The sequence below is a fragment of the Peromyscus maniculatus genome, chromosome 8 (genome assembly GCF_049852395.1).
Source record: "Peromyscus maniculatus bairdii isolate BWxNUB_F1_BW_parent chromosome 8, HU_Pman_BW_mat_3.1, whole genome shotgun sequence".
Taxonomy (NCBI): domain Eukaryota; kingdom Metazoa; phylum Chordata; class Mammalia; order Rodentia; family Cricetidae; genus Peromyscus; species Peromyscus maniculatus.
Window position 1 is genome coordinate 85,265,274 of NC_134859.1, and position 22,227 is coordinate 85,287,500.

The following is a 22,227-nucleotide window of genomic DNA, read 5'->3' on the forward strand; positions in this document are numbered from 1 at the left end:
TCGGAATGAATGAGCTGCAGAAGAACATTAGCCTGATTATTTCAGTGCTGTCTTTTGACAAATGAAGACAGAAAGACCCAGAAAGGCAGTGAAACCTATGATGTTGGGAGAAAGAAGTGAGAAAAAGGGAATTTACGTTAGATAACCTACTGTGTGTTAGGCACTATATGCTTTGTGGTGTGTGTGTGTGTGTGTGTGTGTGTACGTGTGTACGTGTGTACGTGTGTACGTGTGTACAGGAACTCACTACGTAGCCCTATCTGGCCTGGAACCCACTATGTTGACCAGGCTGGCCTTGAACTCTACCTCCCAAGTGCTGGATTAAAGGTGTGCACCATCACACAACTGCTTTTGATATCTTGTTTCTTGGGCAACTTGAAGCCAAAGGTTGGAAGGAATAAAAGGCAAATCTCTTTGAAGATCCTGAGCTATGTGTAAGAGAGAAACTGAAGAATCACTGCTCATTTGATTTTCTTTTTCTTTCTTTTTTTTTTTTTTTTGTTTTGTTTTGTTTTGTTTTGTTTTGTTTTGAGATAAGGTTTCTCTGTGTAGTTTCGGTGCCTATCCTAGATCTTGCTCTGTAGACCAGGCTGACCTCGAACTCACAGAGATCCACCTGCCTCTGCCTCCTAAGTGGCGACACCACCACCCCATTGCTCATTTGAAAGAAGCACATAACTTCACTATTCTAAAATGATTGTCAGAGGCACGGTCTTGTAGGGTGCAAGATTACTCTTGGTATTGGAATTGATTTTCATTCTAGAAATTCAGATTATCTTAGAATATAGGATTAATCTTAGCTATATTAGGGAATAGGGCTTGAACATGGTGGTTAACCCTATCTACAATCCCAGAATATGGAAGGCAGAGGCAGGAGGGTCAGAAATTTAAAGTCTCATCCTAAGCTACATAGCGAGTTCAAGCCCGGTCTGGGATATGTGAGATCCTTTTTTTGGGGGGGAGGGGAGGTTATGGTTTTTTTTTGTTTTTTGAGACAGAGTCTCACTATATAGCTCTGGCTGTCCTAGAACTCACTACATAGACTAGGATCTCACACAGGGATCTGCCTGCTTCACAGGTACTGGATTAAAGATGTCTGCCACAACACCCCAAGAAATCCTGTGTTTAAAAAAAAAAAAAGTGTAATAAAATGAGTTGTCATTCTTAAGGTATCCTTAAGGAAAATGTTTAAATAGTATGAGTCAATGAGATAATTTCTTTTTAATGTGTATGTATTTTGCCTGCATGTATGTCTGCACCATGTGTGTTTCCTGGTGTGTGGCCAGAAGAGGGCATCGGATCCCCTGGGACTGGAGTTATAGACAGTTGTGAACTACCATGTGGGTACTGTTCTCTGGGAGAGCAGCTAGTAACCACTGAGCCATCTCTCCAGCCCCTCATTTTATATTTTTATTTTTGTTTTTAATGCTTTGAAAACACGAAACTGAATTTGTAATTTCTTTTTTCTTTAAGACAGGGTTTCTCTGTGTAGCCCTGGCTGTCCTGGAACTCACTCTGTAGACCAGGCTGGTCTTGAACTCAGACATTTGCCTGCCTCTGCCTCCTAAGTGCTGGGATTAAAGGTGTAACCACCACTGCCCAGCCTGAATTTGTAATTTGGAAAGATTTGATGTCCTTGGGAGCAGGTGGCAACCTGAAAGTTGACAGGTATATTGTATCTAGAGAGTTAATGCCATGAGAGCACCTTCATTGAGAAACAGGAATATCACTAGTTAAATCTTGTCCTGAGTATAGGACAGTATAACAAGGAAGAGCACCAAGAGAGGGTCCCACCTTTAGGAAGCATCTGGGCCTAGTGAGAGAGATGAGTCTTACACTTGCCTCAGGTGTGGGGAATTGATATTTTTTTTATTTAGTTTGGTGTGCTTTTCCATTTGAGACAAAGGCTATGTCACACCTAGGCTACCTTCAAAACTGTATAGTCCAGGATGGCCTCATAGTTCTGCCTCACGCGTTTGGGGATTACATGCATGTGCTGACTTAAGAATCTGTATTTTATAAGTCTGTACATAGATGTGCCTGTTATGAAGTAAGCGTAACCCTGTGAAGAAGTCAAAGCAAAGAACTCAGCAGAAAAGGCCGAGTTAATCAGAGTGATTCTTTGAGAGTAAAGAGGGCAGCACATAGCACGTAACCCAAGAAGCTACCGTCCCACTAGCTTTTTGTAACTTTGGGGAAGAAAAGACTCTGTGTCCCATATAAGAAGAGCTTCTTACTAGCATGGAGGAAACGTGAGAAGAGGGCATATGTGTATTCTGTACGTGCAAAGGCTGAAACAAGAAAGGTAGATTGGGAAATGAAGTTTGAGAACCACTCTTACTGGTCTAAATTAGCATTTGGAATTTGGTTTGTTCAGGAGTAATAGACAATAAAGCAGAGTCAGTTAAAAATGATGCTGAAGCCTTTTGTAACTTTACTGAGCCAAAGAAACAGTTCTTTAGGACGCTCTTATTCTTTTTTTTTTTTTTGGTTTTTCGAGACAGGGTTTCTCTGTGTAGCTTTGCGCCTTTCCTGGGACTCACTTGGTAGCCCAGGCTGGCCTCGAACTCACAGAGATCCGCCTGGCTCTGCCTCCCGAGTGCTGGGATTAAAGGCGTGCGCCACCACCGCCCGGCTGACGCTCTTATTCTTGCCCAGACTTGAGGCAATAGGGACTTGCACTAGAGTGGAACAAAGGAAGGGGTCCACAGGAGTTAGGCTTGCTGACAACATGGGTGTGAATGGGAGGGATGGAAGGTGGTTTCCAGATGAAGATCCCAAAACACAGTTGAGCTGACGGTGAAAGTTAAGTGAGAGATGGCTTGTTTTTAAGAAGCAGGTGCTTGTTAGCCAAATGCAATGTGCCTTTGTCCAGTGTTACAGATGGTAGGGACCAGGCCCTGCCAAGGGAGGACAGTAGAGCATGTACTGTTTCCAGATGCACCCAGTACCTCTGCCTCAAGCTTTGTTCAATTTGGAGAACCAGGCAAGAAAGTCTGTCTCTGGGGTATACCAAAGACATCAAGAATGCTACCCTGGACCTGGGGGAGAAAAATAGAGGGTTCTGTTTGGTTGGTTGTTGTTTTTGTTTTGTTTTTTTCTGTTTTGTTTTTGTCAGTTTCTTCCCCTTTAATGCTTTGAAAAGGGGAAATGACTAGCCTGTGGCAGCATGTGCCTCTGGAAGCACAATTCTCTGGCTTGATTCTTGGAAGGCCTTTTTCTGTCCCTCCCTGGGGGTCATTTGTATCTCTGCTTCCTGTTCCCAGAGCCATAAAGTGGGAGCCCCCATTTATTAATTGGGTTGGGACTGGGGAGGGGGTCGGCGGGGGACTCTTTAGTGCAGCAGGCGGGGGTCTTCCCGAATGAGCCCATTAGCCAGCCCCAACGGCAGCTGAAACGGGGCCGCAGCCAAGTCCTCTCCGTTTCAAAAACCCTCCATCGCCTGCAGCAGATCAGAACAAGGCCTGCGGGAGCCCTTAGCTTCTGATTGCAGCTGTGAGGAAGGACAAAACAATTTATAGGAAGCCAAGTAGCTCCTGTCTCACTGTCTCTTCCTTTCTGACTTTGGGGAGGAGGAAGGCTGGGATGCTGTGTCCACTCTTACTAAGGCTTCTTGCAGGCATGTACAGGCCCAAAGAGGAAAACAGGAGTGTGTGAGCTTTGATATTTATTTCTCTGTTGTGGATGTATTTACATGTCCTTCCTTCCCATCTACACATACTACTGTTGGACTAGCAGCCACTACTTATATGGGTTCCCTAGGGCAAAGTCAAGTGTATGTTCAGTCTGGCAATTTGAGGACAGGAGGAGACTGTCTCCTGTTTTATCAAAATCAGAATTAGATCCCTTCCTTACCTTTTCCTCTTGGAAGGACTTGGCACTTAAAGGAAGAACTCTCAGGATTCATTTTCCCCTTTAGTCAAAGTGTATTAGGAAGGCACATACTATAGGGGTACTTCTTTCTACAGTGGCACAGAGAAGGGTGACAGGCTCAGATACCACTGGGGAGGAAGAAACATGTAGGTCTTGTACTTGACAGAAGCATAGATTTCCAGAGCTAGAAAAGAGGTCACATTATCTAGCTCCTCTTTAGAGCAAGGTGCTGAAGCACAGGGAGGAGAAGTGTCTGATCCAGTCATGCAGTGAGGCTGTTGAGCCATCTAGGACTAGCTCCCAGAGGCAGAGTTTTAACCTACATGAGTAAGTATCAAGCCTTCAACTTTTAGATTGCCTATTCCTGATAACCCCAAGCTACTTCAAGTAAGAAAAAACTTGAGATTCTGAAGGAGAAGAGACAGAAATTGAGGAATGAAAGTAGACTTAAAGTCATTAGTATGAAACCGTGTTGTGTATTTCTACCTTCAAGAATAATCTCTTAGTGGCCAGGTTTGGTAACATAGACCTTTAACCCCAGGGGTTAGGAAGCAGAGACGGGCAGATCTTGAGGTCAACCAGGACTACATGTGAGACCCTGTCTTAAAGAAACTAGATTCATTCAGGGCCAGTAAGATAGCTCAGCTTGTAAAGGTGCCTGCTGTCCAGCCTAACAGATTGAAGTCCATCCCCAAGACCTACATTATAGAAGGAGAGAACTAGCTCCTACAAGTTGTCCTCTGACCTCCATAAATGTACTGCAGCATAGGCAGCCCTCACATACACATATAATAAATAATGTAATTTTTAGAAACTCAGTGACATACAAATGTTATAAATAATTTTTTCTTAGATATAAGGACTCTACTTTGTTGGGGAAGAAGTAGTAGCCACAGCCGAAGATCCAAATGCTGTTACTGCAAATTTTCAAAGAACCCTTAACTACAAACTAGGGGGAGTGATAATAGGAAAAGATCTTCAGAGGCAATGTGAAAAATTCGTACTAAATCTCAGCTCAGGCTCTTTAGCGTTGCAATAAAACTATGTTGGAAAGAATCAAAATGGAGAGAGAGAGCACTTCTTTAAGGCAGGGCTGGGAGTGGGTGTCTCTGAATGGAATATGGAACTACAGGATTCAAGGCAAAACAAAGTACTTCCCAAAGGAAGTTGGTGGGGGACCTTCTACCTTTCTCTTATTGGTAGGGAGGGGGAAGCAGTATTTGGTATTCTTGGACAGTGCATAAAGAAAAGTGTTTCACAGTGGTCAGAACCCAAAATAGGTTAAAAGGCCTGTAGGATAGGGTCATCTCATCCTGGAGCTATGTCTCTGCCCTTCCCTATGCTTGCTTTCTCTGGACATAGGAAATTGGGAACCTGTAATGGCGAAAAGGGAAATGCTGAAGGAAGCAGAGAAACACTGGACAACTTGGAGATAGTTATGGTCTGTGTTAGGGGACCTGCCAATTGAATATTGTCTGTGGATAACAAAGGGATAGATCTCATTATATATCAGTTACAGTTAGTCTCTTGCACTGTAGTTGGCAGAATAGAGAAATGTGGGGTTGATGTCCATGCAAAGGCTTTGTCCCTGACTAGGAAATGTCTGATAGACCTACTTGCCCAAATTGCAACAAGTCTGCTCTCCTGCACACCTTTCTGCTTCATAATCAGGGACATTTTCTCACTCAGAACTCCTTTTAAAGAAGCTTTGGTAGACACGAGAACCTTAAATCCAAGCTGGTGATCTGGTCTAAAATTAGGTTGCCTCCTCCAAGTTACAGTCTTGCATTAACCTTATATTAACACTAATGCTCATTGCCCTTTATAGTAATTCCATGTTTCACAGCTTCTATTTCTGTTTAATTTCCTGATACATGTCTAAGTATTGGGGCCATGGTTTGCACTTACCAGCCTGGGAGCTAGTTCCTTGGAGGTAGGAATCTGGAATAGTCAACTTCTCTGGACGCATTTTTAAGATTCATCTGGCAATTTTGGGGGGAATCCAGGTTTAAGATAATTGGAAAAACAGCAGCTATCACAATGTTGCTGGTAGCTGCCAACTATAATATCTTGTGCATGACCAAAGACCCACTTTGTTGTCTGGTCCCGTGTCTCATGTCTGATACAGCCTCTTATTTTTTCTTTACAGGTGGCAGCAGCAGAGATGGCCCCTGAAGAACTCGGGGATATCCATCAGTTACCTTGCATCCAGAGCCTGTCAAACAGTCTCATCCACAATACTTGAAGCCAGGTAGGGACTTAAAAGTCAGTCGGAAGCCACTGGCCTGATCTTACATGGAGTAGAACCCCACTCATGGCCAGGAAGTTTCTTACCCTTTCCTGAGATCTCCAGAAGGGCTCCTGAGCTTTTTATTTGGCCCTGTTCTGGGGTCCTACCTTCTAGTTAACAAGTTCTCTTCCAGCTAGAACGGGCGAGCCCCTCTGGAACATTAGCAGTTATTTCATTCCTGTGTTAAGGGAAATTCCTCTACAGTGGATTACTGACATTCTTATTCAGTTACTGTCAGTCTCCTTTAGGATAGCTGGCTCACTTGCCCATACCCCTTCATACACAAAACACTTTTGTTCCCCAAAAAACTTTTTTGTTTTATTTTCTATTTCAAGTCAGGATAGGACAATAGTATCTCTTCTCATTGCCTCTAACCAGCTTCACTACCTTTTTTCTAGGTTCAGTGGAAGGTTCCATCTATCCAGATACTGCATGAGACACCTGAAGTAGAGGCCTGCAGCCTGCTTCCTCTGCCTTCAGTACCCAGAACCAGCACCTCCACCTTCCTTCCCTCTAGTAGGTTGTGCTGCTTCACCCCCTCACAAATGATGGCCTCTGTCTCTCTCTGTGTGTCTGTTTCTCTCCCTCCCTCTACCCCTCATAGGAGCTGGGACTAGAGGGTCTACATCTAGCTTCTCAAGGAATTTTGTTGTTGTTTAGTGTCTCCACAAAGGGAAGTCATTTGTCACTCAGCTCTTTGTCTCAGTAATTTCCAAGTCCTAGTCTTTCGAGGTCCCCTTCTAATGTCCATCACTTTCTGTAGTTGAGAACCATTTCCCTCATTTGGCAGGCATGTGAAAGGACTAGTAAACAGTCTTGGACACTGGTGAGAGATGACTCAGTAACAAGTACCCTTTCTCTCGGAAGCTGAAAGTCTAAGGGCCTACTGGGAAATACCTGGATCTTTTGAGAGTGTTTATCTAGTGTCTGTTCCTTAGGCTGGGCAGTGGTGGCACACACTTTTAATGCCAGCACTCAGGAGGCAGAGGCAGGCGGATCTCTGTGAGTTTGAGGCCAGCCTGGGCTACAGAGCGAGTTCCAGACCGGCCAGGGCTGCACAGAGAAACCCTGTGTCAAAAAAACAACAAAAGAACCAGCATCTTACCTAACCCCCATGTACCTCAGGGAGTGGAAAGGAATGGTTCTAGGGTAGAATCAACCACTGGATGTTACTGTTTCAAAAGTCTGGGTGTCTACTTCATTCTGGGGCCTGAGGAGCGTTGTCGAGCATCCTCCTGCCTCCTGGGGCTAGAGGTACCACTGCCTTACCCTTCTGACTGGCCCTTTCCTCAGCAGTGCCTCTCTCCCTTTTGCAACCTAGACAGCCGAAGCAGCAGACCTGCTCTAAGTCAGGCGCTTCTTCCCCTGGGAGCATGTGTGACAGAGTGAGGAAGAGAAAGTAGGTGTCAGAAGGCAGGGAATACCCCACGAAGTAGTCAGGTAGTACCTGCATTTAGTTCCTCGATGGCATTGGAGAGCACCGACATTTACAACTGCTACTTTTCTGTCAGCCAGGCTACCCGATTCCTCAAAGCAGTCTACCCAGCGGGGCAATTGCAGTCTTGATTTCTGCCACACGAGGGCACTGCTGGCCAGTTAAAACTCAAGCCCCTTAGGAAGCAGTTGGATGAGGGCACTCTTTCCAGGGACAGGATCACAAACACTCCCAGAGAGCCAGAGAACCTGGACCGGAAGTCAGAAAAATAACTGATAGCACTTGTTATTCCTTTCAAATGACTGAGGCCTGTGCACTTGGCCCTTCAGGCCTGCTGATTGAGTGGGTGCCTAGTTGAACTTATTAGAAGTTCCAGGTACTCCCTTCAATTCAAGGTAGGTGGCTCCAGCTGTCAAGCCCATTGTCCCAGAGATGTTGAGTTCTAGTTCAGGAGGGCGGGAATGGTTGGATTTCAGAGGGGGGAAAGTTTTTTTTTTTTTTACAAGTATTCAAAAGTATCTTTGTTGGTGAGAAAGTATTGGGAACTGAAGACTGAGAAAATGGGTTACCTCATCTCCCCCTGGCACCCTCACCAACACAAACCTACAGAATTCAAGTCTAGTAGATCTTTGTATCTGATCTGGCAAAGCACACCCAGGACTCCAGAGAGCTCTAAGCCAAAATTATATCAGAAAACAGCATGAAGGGGACTGCTTTGGCTATGAGCCTCATGTCTACCCTATGCCATGGCATGGCTCTGCTGGGCATGCCAAGCGACTTGGGCCCTATGGGACTGAGGGCTCCACAGTTTACCCTCAGAAGGCCTTCCAGAATGAACAGGCTCAGGGAAATGACAGAGGTCTTCCTCCTTCCCCCATGCCTGAAGGCCCCTCCCCAGGAGGACAGCTTGATTAAACAGTCGGTGCTGCTGGAATTACTGCACAGCTGGTGCTCCCCCCAGCACCCTGAGCAGAGCAGCAGTGCAGATTAAAATCTCCAATTAGCGTTAAAGTGAAGTGAGGAGGTGCTGAGGCTGCCAAGGCAGCCAGGCCGAAACCCTGAGTTGGCACCCTTGCTCCTGCCTGATTCTGAGGCCACCCTTAGTCAGTCCTTTCCAACAGTGTCCAGTGTCTGTTAGACTTGTGTTGCTTGGGGCCAGAGGAAGACCTTAGGTTGGAGGCAAATGCCTTACCTAGCAAGATGCTAGGACTCCATAGGATAGAAGAAAGTGAGGTCAGTGACTGTCAAGGAGCTGCCCTGTGTGCAGCCTACTAGACAGCCAGGCCATGGTGACATGATGCTACTGCTGCTGATTTTTGCTTAGAGAAAGAGCCAACAGGAAAGGTCTCTCTGAGTCTTTTTATCTAAGGTACTCAGTAGGGACATGGTATCCACATGAATATCCATCTGTGTATATTTTATCCTATCTGACCCATCTGTTCCCACCCAAATTATGGCTCCTTCCTTCCTCTCTCCATCCTTTCCTCAGCTTTCTTGAAGGAAGGGTAGAGACATAGCCAAGCTCCAGAGTGTCACAATGCCCTGACACCTGGATCCCAGTCAGTTGCCCTTTATCTTCCTAGTTTGGGAAATAGCAGAGGTATACCAAGATGAATCAGACCCTTCCCACCCCTGAAAATCTTATCCACTCCAAAGATCCCTCTGCCATTTACACTTCTGTCCCTTGCCTATTAAATCCAGAAGAGTACAGCTAACCATACCCTCTGACTGCCCTCTGCCCCTTTAAGAGAAATGGAGGTGGGTACCCAGCTGACTTAACCTACTCACACCTCCAGAAATTAGACACCAGGGCATAGTGCCACCCTCCCAGACTGGCACATGCTATCCTGGCAGAGGTTCAAGCACACACACACCCCGCCCCATGTCATACTCCTACCCTATGTCTTCCTCTACTCCCTCTCTCCACATCTTTTTTTTTTTTTCTCAGCTCAAAGCACAGCTGAGCCTTAAAAGGGGGGTGAGGGTGGAAAGACCAAGCTGGGGCAGGGGGGTGTAGAGCGCCAATAGCACGTTTTCACCTGCCATTTAATTGGATGTATTTTTAATTAATGGGACCTCAGGGACTAACATGAGACAATCTGATCTCTGAATAGGGACAGGGGAGGGATTGGATAAGGGAGGAGGATTGGGCCACTGGGTGCGGTTACCAGGAACCCAGGCCCATCAATCACTGGCCACTTTGCGTTCTGGCATGGAGAACAGCGAAGTGGAGGAGGAGGGGAGGCACTGGGGAAAGGTGCCAGGATTTCCCCCCAACTGCCAGGACCTCCAAAGAGATGGAAGTGTGCTGATTGACTCAGGTCTGCAGCCTGAATTTACAGCCAGAATAGTAGGTAAGAATTTTCTTGCGCCTACAGTTGAGTATAAGATTATGAAAGGGAAGTGGGGTTGAACTTTGAGCTCCTGAAGAGAGAGAATAAGAGCTAGGGACCATGGACCTGGGACTGTCATGGAGGTTAGAAGCAAAATGGTATGCAAATGAGACCTGGTGACTTTGGGTCTAAACCTTAGAACCCTAATGTTGTAAGAAGGGAACTTGGAGCTCATCTTGCCTGACCCCTTCATTGTACAGATGTGGAAACCAAGACCCAGAGAGGAGGAACCAGTTGAATCCTGCCCTGAAGTTGGCATTGTGCTCTGGATTTGGAGAGTTCCTGGGAGCACAGGGCAAGAAAAAGTAGGTAGGTAAGTAGGGAAGAAAGTCAAATGAAAAATATAATAATGATGTTCTGTCCTCCACTGTCTGACATGTCAGGTGACTCTTGTCACTGTTTCCTGAGTCTTGGAAGCAGTTTAGGAAAGTTCAGCAGGTGCAGCTTGTAAGTGATGTGATAAGGGAACATCCCCCTTTGTACAGCCTGTTCCAGAGGTCATTATCCATCTTTGCCTCCAGCCCCTCTCTATAGGAGTTTGCCATGTTTTTTAAGGTCTAAGGGAAGGAAATGCTTCAGCTACCTCAACTACTTAACCAAAAGGCAAATCTCCCAAGACTAATTTTTTTTTCTTTTTTTTCCCCCGGAGCTGAGGATCGAACCCAAGGCCTTGCGTTTGCTAGGCAAATGCTCTACCACTGAGCTAAATCCCCAACCCCGACTAATTTTTTTAAATGGAATTTATTTGTTTGTTTGTTAAGATTTTGTTTTATTATGTATACAGTGTTTTGCCTGCATGTATGCCTGCAGGCCAGAAGAGGGCACCAGACCTCATTACAGATGGTTGTGAGCCACCATGTGGTTACTGGGAATTGAACTCAGGTCCTCTGGATCAGCAGCCAGTGCTCTTAACCCCTGAGCCATTTCCCCAGCCCTGTTTGTTTTGTTTTGTTTTGTTTTGTTTTGTTTTGTTTTGTTTTGTTTTGTTTTGTTTTGTTTTGTTTTGTTTTGTTTTGTTTGAGACAGAGTTTCTTTGTGTAGCCCTGGCTGTCCTGTAACTCACTCTGTAGACCAGGCTGGTATCAAACTCAGAGATGTGCCTGCCTCTGCCTCTGGGAGTGCTAGGATTAAAGGCGTGTGCCACCACCATCTGGCGTTTTTTACGGAAATCTCATCACAAGTTCCCATGCTATAATATAAGCATTTGGGAAAGTTATACCAAAATGTCAAGGATAGTTTTCACCTCTTGTCTCATGACTACAATAGAGACAGTATTCAATGCAAGGTCCTGCAAAATGAATTAGAAATGTTCCTGAATTCATGTAGTATCCTGGCCTTAGAGTCTTTGGTCTCTTCTAGCTCTTGTAGTGTTGATTTATCCTAAAGAGAAGGGCATATTTCCAGCTGCCTTTATCCCCATTCCCTTATTTCCTTCATTGCTCGTATGCTAGGGCCCGGGGCAGAAGGACAAGTGAAGATAATAGAGGCTTTCCTACCAAACTGCCAAAGGTGGCATTCTCGGCAATCTCCTCTTTTCTCAAAATCTTCAACATTCTGTGATCTGTGCTTCATGAGGCTAAACTGAGCTGGAGGCAAGGATGATTCACGGTTAGAAGGCAACACCAGTAGAATTTGCCACACTCTCCAGCTCTCATCCTTACCTTCCTTCCCCTAGAACTGTCTTCTATCTTGGTAACCTGTTTTTACCCTCAGGCCCTTGAGAAAAGCAGGATCTGGCTCTGCAGTTTCCAACCTTGTCCTGATCTGCCGTAGACTGTCAGGGGCTGTCATGGTCTGTTACTCACAGACAGGGTGAGAGGCCCTCATATCCCCCTAGGACAATCGGATAAAAATCCTTCTAGGCCCCTTTCTGCTTCCAAGGGCCTCAGGAAACTGTGCCAGAGGCTGTCCTGTCAGGGTGATGAGGAAGAAGGGAAGACAGGATGTCCCACACTTTAGAACTGAGACCTAGTGATGGAGAGATGGCTTAACCGTGAAAGGCTAGGCTTACAACCAAAAATAAAAGAGCTGAGACTTTATAGTTCCACCTGTGGGACTGGCTGCTCAATAGAGTGCAGGACATTCATAGTGAGTGTTGTGTAGGGTAGGTGGCTACTCTTCACAGAACTGCTCTTTCTGGTCTAGAACACAGAGCACTGAAGAATAGCACACAGCAAAAGAGGAAAGGTAGCTACTTTCTGTATATAAACCTGCTACTCTTTTTTGCTCTTGGTAATTGGTTCATCCCTATTCCAGTGTCCTGACAGCATAGGGAAGCATTCACTCTACATTCTGGATGTTCTCTGAGGAACAGAAATACTCTCCCTCCCATCAATTCTACCAGGTCTGCCATCTACTCCCAAGGTTATCCTAGGGTGTCAAATCTATAGCTTTAAGTCCACGTCTAGAACCTTCTGTGAAGTCCAGAAGAAACTCAGGCCCTTTGTGGGAAAATACTTAGATATGAAGTACATATGGTAAGAAGAGGTAGAAGTACCCAGAATTCCTTGCCTTCTGGGATTAGTCAGCATTGGTGTGCCGTTTAAATTTTACTCTAATGGGGCCTCTTTTTTCCTTCTCTCTTCAGTTTTCCCATGGGTTGAGGGTAGATCTGAAAATCTGAACCTCTCACCTTGATACATAGAAAGCTATTATGCAGATCTCCCTGTGTCTTCCAGAGCTGTAGGCAGAAAGGGAAAGCAGAGAAAGGCATTGACAGAGGTAGCAGTGCTGTGGTGCCCACTGGCCCCAAAAGAAGAAACAGGCCAGAGATGAAGCCAGGAGATGGCTGCTTCTGAAACAGCATTCTTGCCCCATCTTCTGCTTCCTTTTACATGCTGCTGAGGCAATATGCCCAAGTGTGCCAGCTCTCCTGGCTGGTGATCCTGTGCCACTGTGCAGGCAACCAGCACTGTGCCTCTGCACAGCACAGCTCAGGTCTCACACTCCTTTGCTCATTCATCTCTGTGTCTGTGTTACAGATTCCTAGGGATGAGATAGAGTGCTGTGGCCCTATGGTAGGAAATTGGTGGACACTGGGTACATATTTGCCTGTCTGTAAGAGGGGGAGGAAGAAGGCTGCTGGCAGCTCAGCAGAGCTTGAGGTTCTGGTGACTCACAGCAGTGGGGGTGGCTCATGAAAACAACAGAGGGAGGGGATCAAGTCTGTTAGAGTTTTCTTTTGCCCCAGTCCTGCCCACTCTGAGCTCTGTAGATGAAAAATCTCTCATCTAGATTAGGAGATGTCCCAGCTATGAAAAGAAAGGGAGAAATGAGAAAGAAGTAAGCAGGAGAGATTGCGTTGTCCTAGGGAAGAAAGACTGAGACATCACCCACCATCTCCACAGGCTACACAGAGAACATAAGACATCCATTAGCGCAGGGCAGCCCAGAAATCGTGGGTACCTTCCAAAAGAGAGGTTTTCCTGATAAACAGCTGTTACTATCGTTCCTCAGTTGCCTGCCTAGAACTCTGTGTACCCAGCTAACATAAAACTTTGTGGGGTGGGGCTGTTGTTTGTTTATTATTGAGACAGAATCTCATTATGTGGCCCAAGCTGGCCGCCAAGTCTCAATACTGCCTCATCTTCCAAAGTACTGTAGCTATAAGCATGTACTACCGTGCCTAGTGCCAAAAATTTCTTTTTGAAGATTATTTTATGTGGTGTTTTGACTACATGTATGTCTGTGTTTCACATGTGTGCCTGGTGACTACTGTGGAGACCAGAAGGGAGCAACAGATCGCTGGAACTGGAGTTACAGATGCTTGTGGACTGCCATGTGGGTGCTAGGAACTGAACCTGGGTCTCTGCAAGAGTAGCAAGTACTCTTAACCACTCAGCCATCTCTCCAGCCACATAGAAATTTCTTAATAGACAAACAAACACAAGATAAATAGTACTACAAGACCAGACCCAGAAAGGATTGCCACCTGTGCTTAGTGCTCTCCTCACTAGACTCAGACACCTTGGACCAGAGAGGAGCGTCTAGTGGCACTTAGACTGCTGAACAGGGTTTGGTACAGGCTGGGAAATGGCTGCAGCCACCGATGTTCCGAAACGCTGGTGTTCTTCCTCACAATTCAAGTGAGCAGTATGCATCCTCTCCATCCATTCTCAGTCCGTGACTGGAACTGGCAAGAAGAGAACAATAGGAACTTTGGATACTAGTATATCCAGGCACATGATAATAAACACCCTGACCTCTGGCCTCATAGAAGAGAGGGTTTGGTGGGTATTCTGTGATAGATCATGAGTTCTTGTTTCTCGGTTTCTGTTCCTTTTATTGCTGGAAGCTCTGTTTTTCTAGGCCGAGTGAGAGTCCTCTTCCCCTCTGCTGGTCATCCAGACATGACTCTGTTTGGACAGACAGATGAACTGTACTTCATGCAGGAAGGTGAGAGCAATGTCACTTTTCCTCCTTCCTGGCAGTTGAAGGAGCTCTGGGACCCGTTCCTAAAGCTTAGTTCTGACCTAAGCCAACACATCATCTGGCCCTGGATATAAAACTTGGACTATGAGGGGAAGCCTATATATACATATAGATAGATAGATAGATAGATAGATAGATAGATAGATAGATAGATAGATAGATAGATAGATAGATAGAGATAGAGATAGAGATACAGTGAGATATAGGCAGGAATGGGGGACTTTAGCCCCAGGAGAGATACCACATTCTCCCTGATCCTCTTCCTTCCCAAATTCCTTTCTCTGCTCCCTTTTCTCTCACCTCCCACTGGCCAGCTCAACTCTTGGCCACCTGATTACCTCCAATCTGACCAGATATGGTAAGTAATTATCTCTCCTTACACGCACCTCCTGCCCCCTTCCTTTCTTCCCAGCTAAGAGATAGCTAAATTTGTGTTGTTTCTACCACTGAATATCACAGAATCTGAATTGTATTCCCAGCCTTTGCTGCCCAGCTTGACTCCATGACTGCCTTTGGATTGGGAAGCACTCACCAGCCTCATCTTCCCCTGCAAGTATATCCAGGTCTGGACTGCTATGTCTGTGGCATCAAGACCCTGCTCTAGAGCAGAGGGCAGCCCTAGAGGTGCAACTGGAGCCTTGGCCCTAAATGTGTGTATGCCTGTGCATTGGGCACACTGGTTTATTAGTGTTATTTCAGCATTGTGATGCAGAGAGAGTAAGTGTAACAGCTGCTCCTTGCTTGCAGTGTTTATTGTTACCTAGAGACAACCTCCTGGCTTTTTCCCAGATCCCCCCACCCCCCCACCCTGCGTGCCCAGCCCAGCCCCCTCCCTGCCAACAATCCTGTTCTCTCCATGCTGATGGGAAATTTATAGCTTGCCCATATCATGCCATTAACTCTCTCCTTTCCATAGGGTAGATGGGTCAAGGGAAACCAAAGTGGAGAGTGGGCATGCTTTGAACCCAGAGTGGAATAATGTATGAAGAACAGAGGGAGGAAGGAGACACAGCCTTCTATTCCGTGTCCAGTTTTAGGCCCCAGTTGTTCTATAATCCATGTAGGTCAGAGCCTGCTTAGTTTATGAGATCAGTCACATTTGGGATGGTATGGCCATAACCCAGTTGTTCTCCTGGCTCTTGTATGAGAAGGAAAGAAGACAAGAGTTTTGGATCTGGCCTTGAGATCCCAGAAGAGTTCCTCTGGACCTAGCCTTGGAATCTCCACATCCTCCAAAATTATTCTCTTCTCTGGCCATCTCTATAGTCCTTTATTGCGTTGTCTAAACTTGAACAAATACAGCAAGATAGTATTGGAGTGGAAGGGGAATACAGAGTGGCAGAATCCATAGCCTCTCCTTGTCTGAGCAAGGTAACTATGGATGTCCCATGGAGACAGGAGGTACTAGCTTGAGAGATACTGGCCAGACCACCACAGTGGAATTGATGTCTGACATGAAGCCTGCTGCTGAGCCTGTTGGGAAAACTTTTACCTGCGAAGGCCCCAAGAGATGTCAGGCATTCTCCCAGCTGGCCTTCTTGATTTAGTTGGGGTTCTCTTTGCTGCTTGTCTTTCATGGTCCATTTTCTCGAATTCCTCTTGGTTTGCTCTGATCCAAGTGACTGAGGAAAGAGAAGTGTCCTAGTCATAATCTCAGCAGAGCTAGAGACAGAACCTCCTGCCATCTACTTAGGACTTTCCATGGAGAGCCATGTACCCATTCACCATCCACATGAAAGCAGAAGAGAAGAAAATGGATTGGATTTTAACAGAAACAGTTGAATTAAACTTGAAAAAACTTACTCACGGAATAAAATGTTTCTCTTCAGCTACTGTCCTTGTGCCTATGATGAATTTGTCTATGCCTACTCAAGGAACATTGAGTAAACATGGTTCTTTTTCTAAACTCCTTCCACATAGCCTCAGCACAATTTCCTCACAGTGCAGTACTCCTTGATACTTTGAAATATAGTTGGGTTTTGTTTGTTTGGTTGGTTTTGTTTTGTTTTTTGGATGGGGGGAAGTTTTGAGACAAGGTTTCTCTCTGTAGCTTTGGAGGCTATCCTGGAACTCGCTCTATAGACCAGGCTAGCCTCGAACTCACAAGAGATCTGCCAACCTCTGCCTCCCAAGCACTGGGATTAAAGGCGTGTGCCACCACTGCCTAGCTGAAATACAGTTTTTATGGTGGTTAGATTGCATTGCAGAGGCATTTCTGGGTTCTGGTACCAGCTCCACCACTTACCAGATACCCTTTGGAAGTTACTTTGAGCCATACTTTCCTAGTCTGAAATACAGATAAGGCAGTAATCTCTTGAGAAGCCCATACCCATTCTTGAGTATGTCTTATTTTTTTGTCTAAGTGCCTTTCTTTCTTTTAACTCTAGTGATTAAAATCTCTTAATTCTATGTTTTAAAACAAATTTTTAAAAAATAAATGCTAATAAACTACTGTTTTTCAAGATTGTGGAAATTGCATCAAAGAGTGTATAAAGCCTGATCCTCAAGTGGTCTCAGTCAGCAGTATTTGATACAGTAGGATATTGTTGGTTTTTTGTCTGTTTATTTTTATGTATGGATGTTCTTGTTTGCTTGTCTGTGTACCATGTTTCTACCTGGTACCTGCAGATGCCAGAAGCTGTCATCAGATTTCTTGGAACTGGAGTTACAGATTGTTAAAAGCTGCCATGTGGGTGCTGGGAGTCAACCCAGGTCCTCTGAAAGAGTGGCAAGTGTTCCTAACCACTGAGCCATCTCTCCAGCCCCAAATCCTGTTGTTTTTTATGAACCAGCAGACCTGACATCATTGCTTCAAAGATTTCATGATTCCCTGAAGAATGTGTGTGTGTGTGTGTGTGTGTGTGTGTGTACGTACACATACAAGCTTGGGATTGAAAGAAGGGTGGCAGTCCCCTAGAAGAGGAAGTAACTAGAGTCCCTCTTTTCAGACTCCCTAAGAAATCAGTTTTCTAATTTCTGTGCCTCTAGCCAAGAGAAAAGCTACTGTTTCCAGACTATTTCTAAGTCACTGTTCTGCTTGCAAGTATACCTTCATCCAGGATAGATCAGAGAGCAGTAGCTGTAGCTAGAGTTTTCCTGCCTTGCCCACAGTCAGGACAAATCTTTGTCACCCGCCAGTCCCACAGCCGCTCAGACCCAACCAAGTAAACACAGAGACTTATATTGCATACAAACTGTATGGCCATGGCAGGCTTCTTGCTATCTGTTCTTATAGCTTAAATTAATCCATTTCCATAAATCTATACCTTGCCATGTGGCTCCTGGCTTACCAGCGTCTTCACATGCTGTTGGTCATGGTGGTGGCTGGCAGTGACTCCTCCCACCTTCCTATTCTTTCTTTTCTCCTCTCTGTTTTTCTCGCCTATACTTCCTGCCTAGCTACTGGCCAATCAGTGTTTTATTTGTTGACCAATCAGAGCAATTTGACATACAGACCATCCCACAGCAAGTAGCCATTAGCAAGTATAGCAGCTAGCACTTGCCAGACGTTTCAGTTTGTCAGGTATTTTTACCTACATTATCCTACTGGTATTATATCCACCAGATATTATATTTGTGTATTTTGTAATGTCTAAAATCTAGAAAGTATTACCTAGCCTTACTGAAATATAGAGCTCATTTCCTATTGTTTGTTTTAAAGATTTACTTGTTTTATGTGTATGAGTGTTTTCTTGTGTGTCTGGTGCCCACAGAGGCCAGAAAAGGGTATTGAATCCCCTGGAAATCAAATTACAGATGGTGGGAACTGCCATGTGGGCACTGGGAAACAAACCTGGGTCCTCTGCGAAAACAAGTGCTTTTTGCCAGATGTGGCACCCCATACCTTTAATATCAGCACTTGTGGGGCAGAGGCAGGTGGATCTCTAAGTTTAAGCCAGGCTAGTCCATAAAGGCAAGTGTCAGGACAGCTAGGACTACACAGAGAAACTCTGTCTAGAAAAAGAAAATAACGCTGAGGGGTGGGGGTGGCGCATGCCTTTAATCCCAGCACTCGGGAGGCAGAGCCAGGCGGATCTCTGAGTTCAAGTCCAGCCTGGTCTACAGAGTGAGATCCAGGGAAAACCAAAGAAAAGAAAGTAACAAGAAACAAGTGCTTTTATTTGTTTGCTTGCTTATTTCTTTGTTTGTTTGTTTGTTTGTTTATTGACGCAGGGTTTCTCTGTGTAGTCCTGGCTGTTCTGGAACTCACTCTATAGACCAGGCTGGCCTCAAACACAGAACTCCACCTGCCTCTGCCTCCTGAGTGGGAGTAAAGTCATGCACCGCTATGCCTGGGTCTAATTAGTTAAACTTTTCAGACTGAAGAGATGACTCAGTGGTTAAGAGTACTTACTACCAAAGTAATTTTATTGTATATGTACGAATGTTTTAACTGCGTGTGTGTGTGTGTGTGTGTGTGTGTGTGTGTGTGTGTGTGTGTGTGTGTGTACACCAAGTGTGTACCAGGTCCCCCTAGAGGCCAGAAGAGGTCATTGGATCTCCTAGAGCTGGAGTGTTACAGATGATTGTAAACAGCCACATGGATACTGGGAACTGAAGAGTAGCAAGTGCTCTATACTAAGTCATCTCTCCAACCCGTATGATCTTTTCATGATCTTTTTCCCCCCTTGGCTGTAGATCAAAGCAAGACTTTACACAGCATATACAAGCACTCTACTACTAAGTTACATGCCTAGCACTATGCAAGTTTCCACTTTTGTCTTTGTTTCTGTTTTTTTTTTTTTTTTTTTCTTTTTGGTTTTTCGAGACAGGGTTTCTCTGCATAGCTTTGCGCCTTTCCTGGAGCTCACTTGGTAGCCCAGGCTGGCCTCGAACTCACAGAGATCCGCCTGGCTCTGCCTCCCGAGTGCTGGGATTAAAGGCGTGCGCCACCACCGCCCGGCTTGTTTCTGTTTTTTGAGACAGTGTCTCATATATTTCTGGCTGGCCTTGAACTTTCTATGTAGCTGAAGGTGACTTTGAATTTTTTTTTTGGAGGACGGGGCATGCACATGTACATGCCACTGAATGCATATAGAGGTACATGTGGAGGTTGGATGATTGAGAGACAGTTCTCTTCTTCCACCGTGTGGGTTTTGGATTGAACCAAGGTCCTTGGACATGGCAGCAAGCACCTTTACCAGCCAAATCATCTTTTTGTACCTTCCTCCCTTTTTTTGGCACAGGGTTTTAAGCATCCCAGGCTGGCTTCAAACTCGCTGTAGCCCAAGAAGACCCTGAACTGGTGATCCTCCTGCTTCTGCCTGCTGAATTTTGAGCTTAGGGTGTGAGCATTTTTTTAAATTGCGTTTTATTTATCTGTGTGTATGCACATGTACATGCCACTGAATGCATATGGAGATTTTGGGGAATTCTCTCTTTCACCATATGGGTTCTGGAAATTGAACTCGAGTCATCAGGCTTTGGAGGCAAGCACCTTTGCTCACTGATCATCTCACCAGTCCACCCTGTGTGGTTTTTTTTTTTTAAGATTACTTCATTTTTATTGTTGTGTGTGTTGGAGAGTGAGAGTTGGCCCAGACCTAGAAGAGAGCACTAGCTCTTCAAGAACTAGAATTACAGGTAGTTGGAGCTACCCAACATGGATGCCGGCAGCTGAACTCAGATTTTCCAGAAGAGCAGCAAGCAAATCACTGAGCCATCTCTCAGTTCTATTTATTTATTTTTAATTTACTTTCTTTTATTATTTTCTGTATACAGATATTTTACCTGAATGTATATATGTGCACTATTTGGGTGCTTGGTGCCTGTGGAGGTCAGAAGAGGGCATTGGATCCCCTGGAACTGGAATTACAGATAATTGTGATTTGCCAAGTGGATTCTGGGAATCCAACACAGGTCCTCTGGAAAAGCAACTAGTTTTCTCAACCACTGAGCCATCTTTCCCATCCCCTATTTATTTTATAATTATGTGTGTGCATCTGTGTCTGCTTGTAGGTATGTACACATAAGTGCAGTTGCCTTCAGAGGTTAGAAGAGAGCACTGGATACTCTGGAGCTGGTGTTAGTTGTCAGCCACCTGGCATGGGTACTAGGAACCAAACCCAAATCTACAGCAAGAACAAGTGCTCTTAACCACTGAGCCATCCCTTCAGCCCCATTCTATGCATTTTTAATAGTAGAGATACTGGGCCAACAGATAACAAATATCCACTCCCCGTGGTTATGACTATTTTACTGATGGACCAATGAATACTATTTATTATTAATCTTCCTTTTTCTAATGAGAATATTTCTTACTCTTTTTATGTCGTGCACGTGTGTGTGTGTGTGTGTGTGTGTGTGTGTGTGTGTTTTGAGACAAGGTCTCTATGAGTCCTCAGTGCTCTGGAGCTTACTATGTAGGCTGACCTCAAGCTCACAGAGCTCCTCCTGCCTCTGTTTCCCACGTGTTGGAATTAAAGGTGTGCACCACCATGTGTGCCCTTAATCTTCCTTTTGAATTCTACAATGGAGACACAAGAGCAAGCCACTATGGAGACATTCTTTATCATAGCTAGGTAGCTTGCTTTTGTCTTTCCTTCCTTTTCTTTAATTGTTTATTTTTGAGATGAGGTTTCTCTATGTAGCCCTGGCTGTCCTGGAGCTTGCTCTGTAGACCAAGCTGGACTTGAACTCAGAGATCCACCTGCCTCTGCCACCCAAATTCCTTTGTTTATTGAGACAGGCTCTCCTGTAGCATTGGCTACCTCAAACCTGTTATGTAATTGAAAATGATATTAACTTCTGATCCTCCTGCCTCTGCCTCCCAAGTACTGAAGTTAGAGGTGTGTTTCACCACATTTTGTTTTTATGGATTTTTTTAAGTGAAGTAATTGTAGATTGATACTCAGTTTAAGAAATAATACCAAAATCTGAGTATAGTGGTTCATGCCTGTAATCCCAGCACTCAAGAGGCTGAAGCAGGAGGACTGCCTAAATTTGAAACCAGCTTAGCCTATAGAATGATTTCTATATCAGCCAGGGTTAATGTGAAACCCTGCCGATACAAAAACCAAAACAAAACCGGCTGAGTATTGGTGGTATACCCCTTTACTCACAGCGTTCACGTTGATTTTGTGAGTTTGAGGTCAGCCTGGTGTGCATAGTTCTAGAGTAGTCATAGCCACATAGTAAGACCCTGTCTTAAACAAAAAACAAAAAACAACAACAACAAAAAAAAAAGGTTGGGGAGATAGTTCATTGAGTAAATATGTTTGCCACATAAGCATGAGGGCCTGAGTCCAGACCCCCCACAAACACATTTCTAAACGCAGCATTGGGGTAGGGCAGAAACAGTTGGGTTTCCAGAGTTTGCTGACTAGTCATCCTGACCAGTTGGTGATTCTTTGGTTCAGTGAGAGGTCCTGTGTCAAAAAAATAAGGCAAAGAGTGATAGAGGAAGATACCCATCAACCTCTAGGAGCTACATGCATAATCACACACCCACACATAATATATACACACATACATACACACAAAAACAAGAGGAGGCCCCTGAAGTTTATCACTTTGCAAAACTAATAAAATGTATCTGTAATATTGACATTGATGTAGTCCATTGATCTTGTAAAGATTTCTGTATTTTCATTTATCTGAATGTGTATTGGGTGTGGGGTATGCATTATGCATATGGAGGTCAGAGAACAACCTGTGGAGTTGATTTTCTCCTACCATGTGGGTCCTGGAGATGGAACTCAGGTTGTCAGGCTTGGTGACAAAGAAACTTGACTTGCTGATCTATCTCACTGGCCCCAAAATATCTGTAGTTTTACTAAGCATATGCATGTGAGTAAATAAGTGCT

General features: G+C 44.9%; 1 protein-coding gene across 24 annotated transcripts in view; it reads left to right on the top strand.

The window, feature by feature from the left end:
* Positions 1-22,227, top strand: part of Cdk12 (cyclin dependent kinase 12) — a 110,581-nt gene that overhangs the window by 60,130 nt on the left and 28,224 nt on the right. For 5 of the 24 annotated variants that reach the window (XM_042282732.2, XM_076543320.1, XM_076543324.1 and 2 more), the window contains 5 exons: positions 6,023-6,124; positions 6,562-6,679; positions 10,192-10,300; positions 14,300-14,386; positions 14,902-16,259. In XM_042282732.2, the coding sequence (XP_042138666.1) occupies positions 6,023-6,124; positions 6,562-6,613 (154 nt within the window). In that variant the 3' untranslated portion in view covers positions 6,614-6,679; positions 10,192-10,300; positions 14,300-14,386; positions 14,902-16,259. Of the gene's footprint in view, positions 1-6,022; positions 6,125-6,561; positions 6,680-10,191; positions 14,387-14,901; positions 16,260-22,227 lie in introns of those variants that run through there. The other 19 variants (XM_042282736.2, XM_076543325.1, XM_076543322.1 and 16 more) reach the window with 11 other exon arrangements.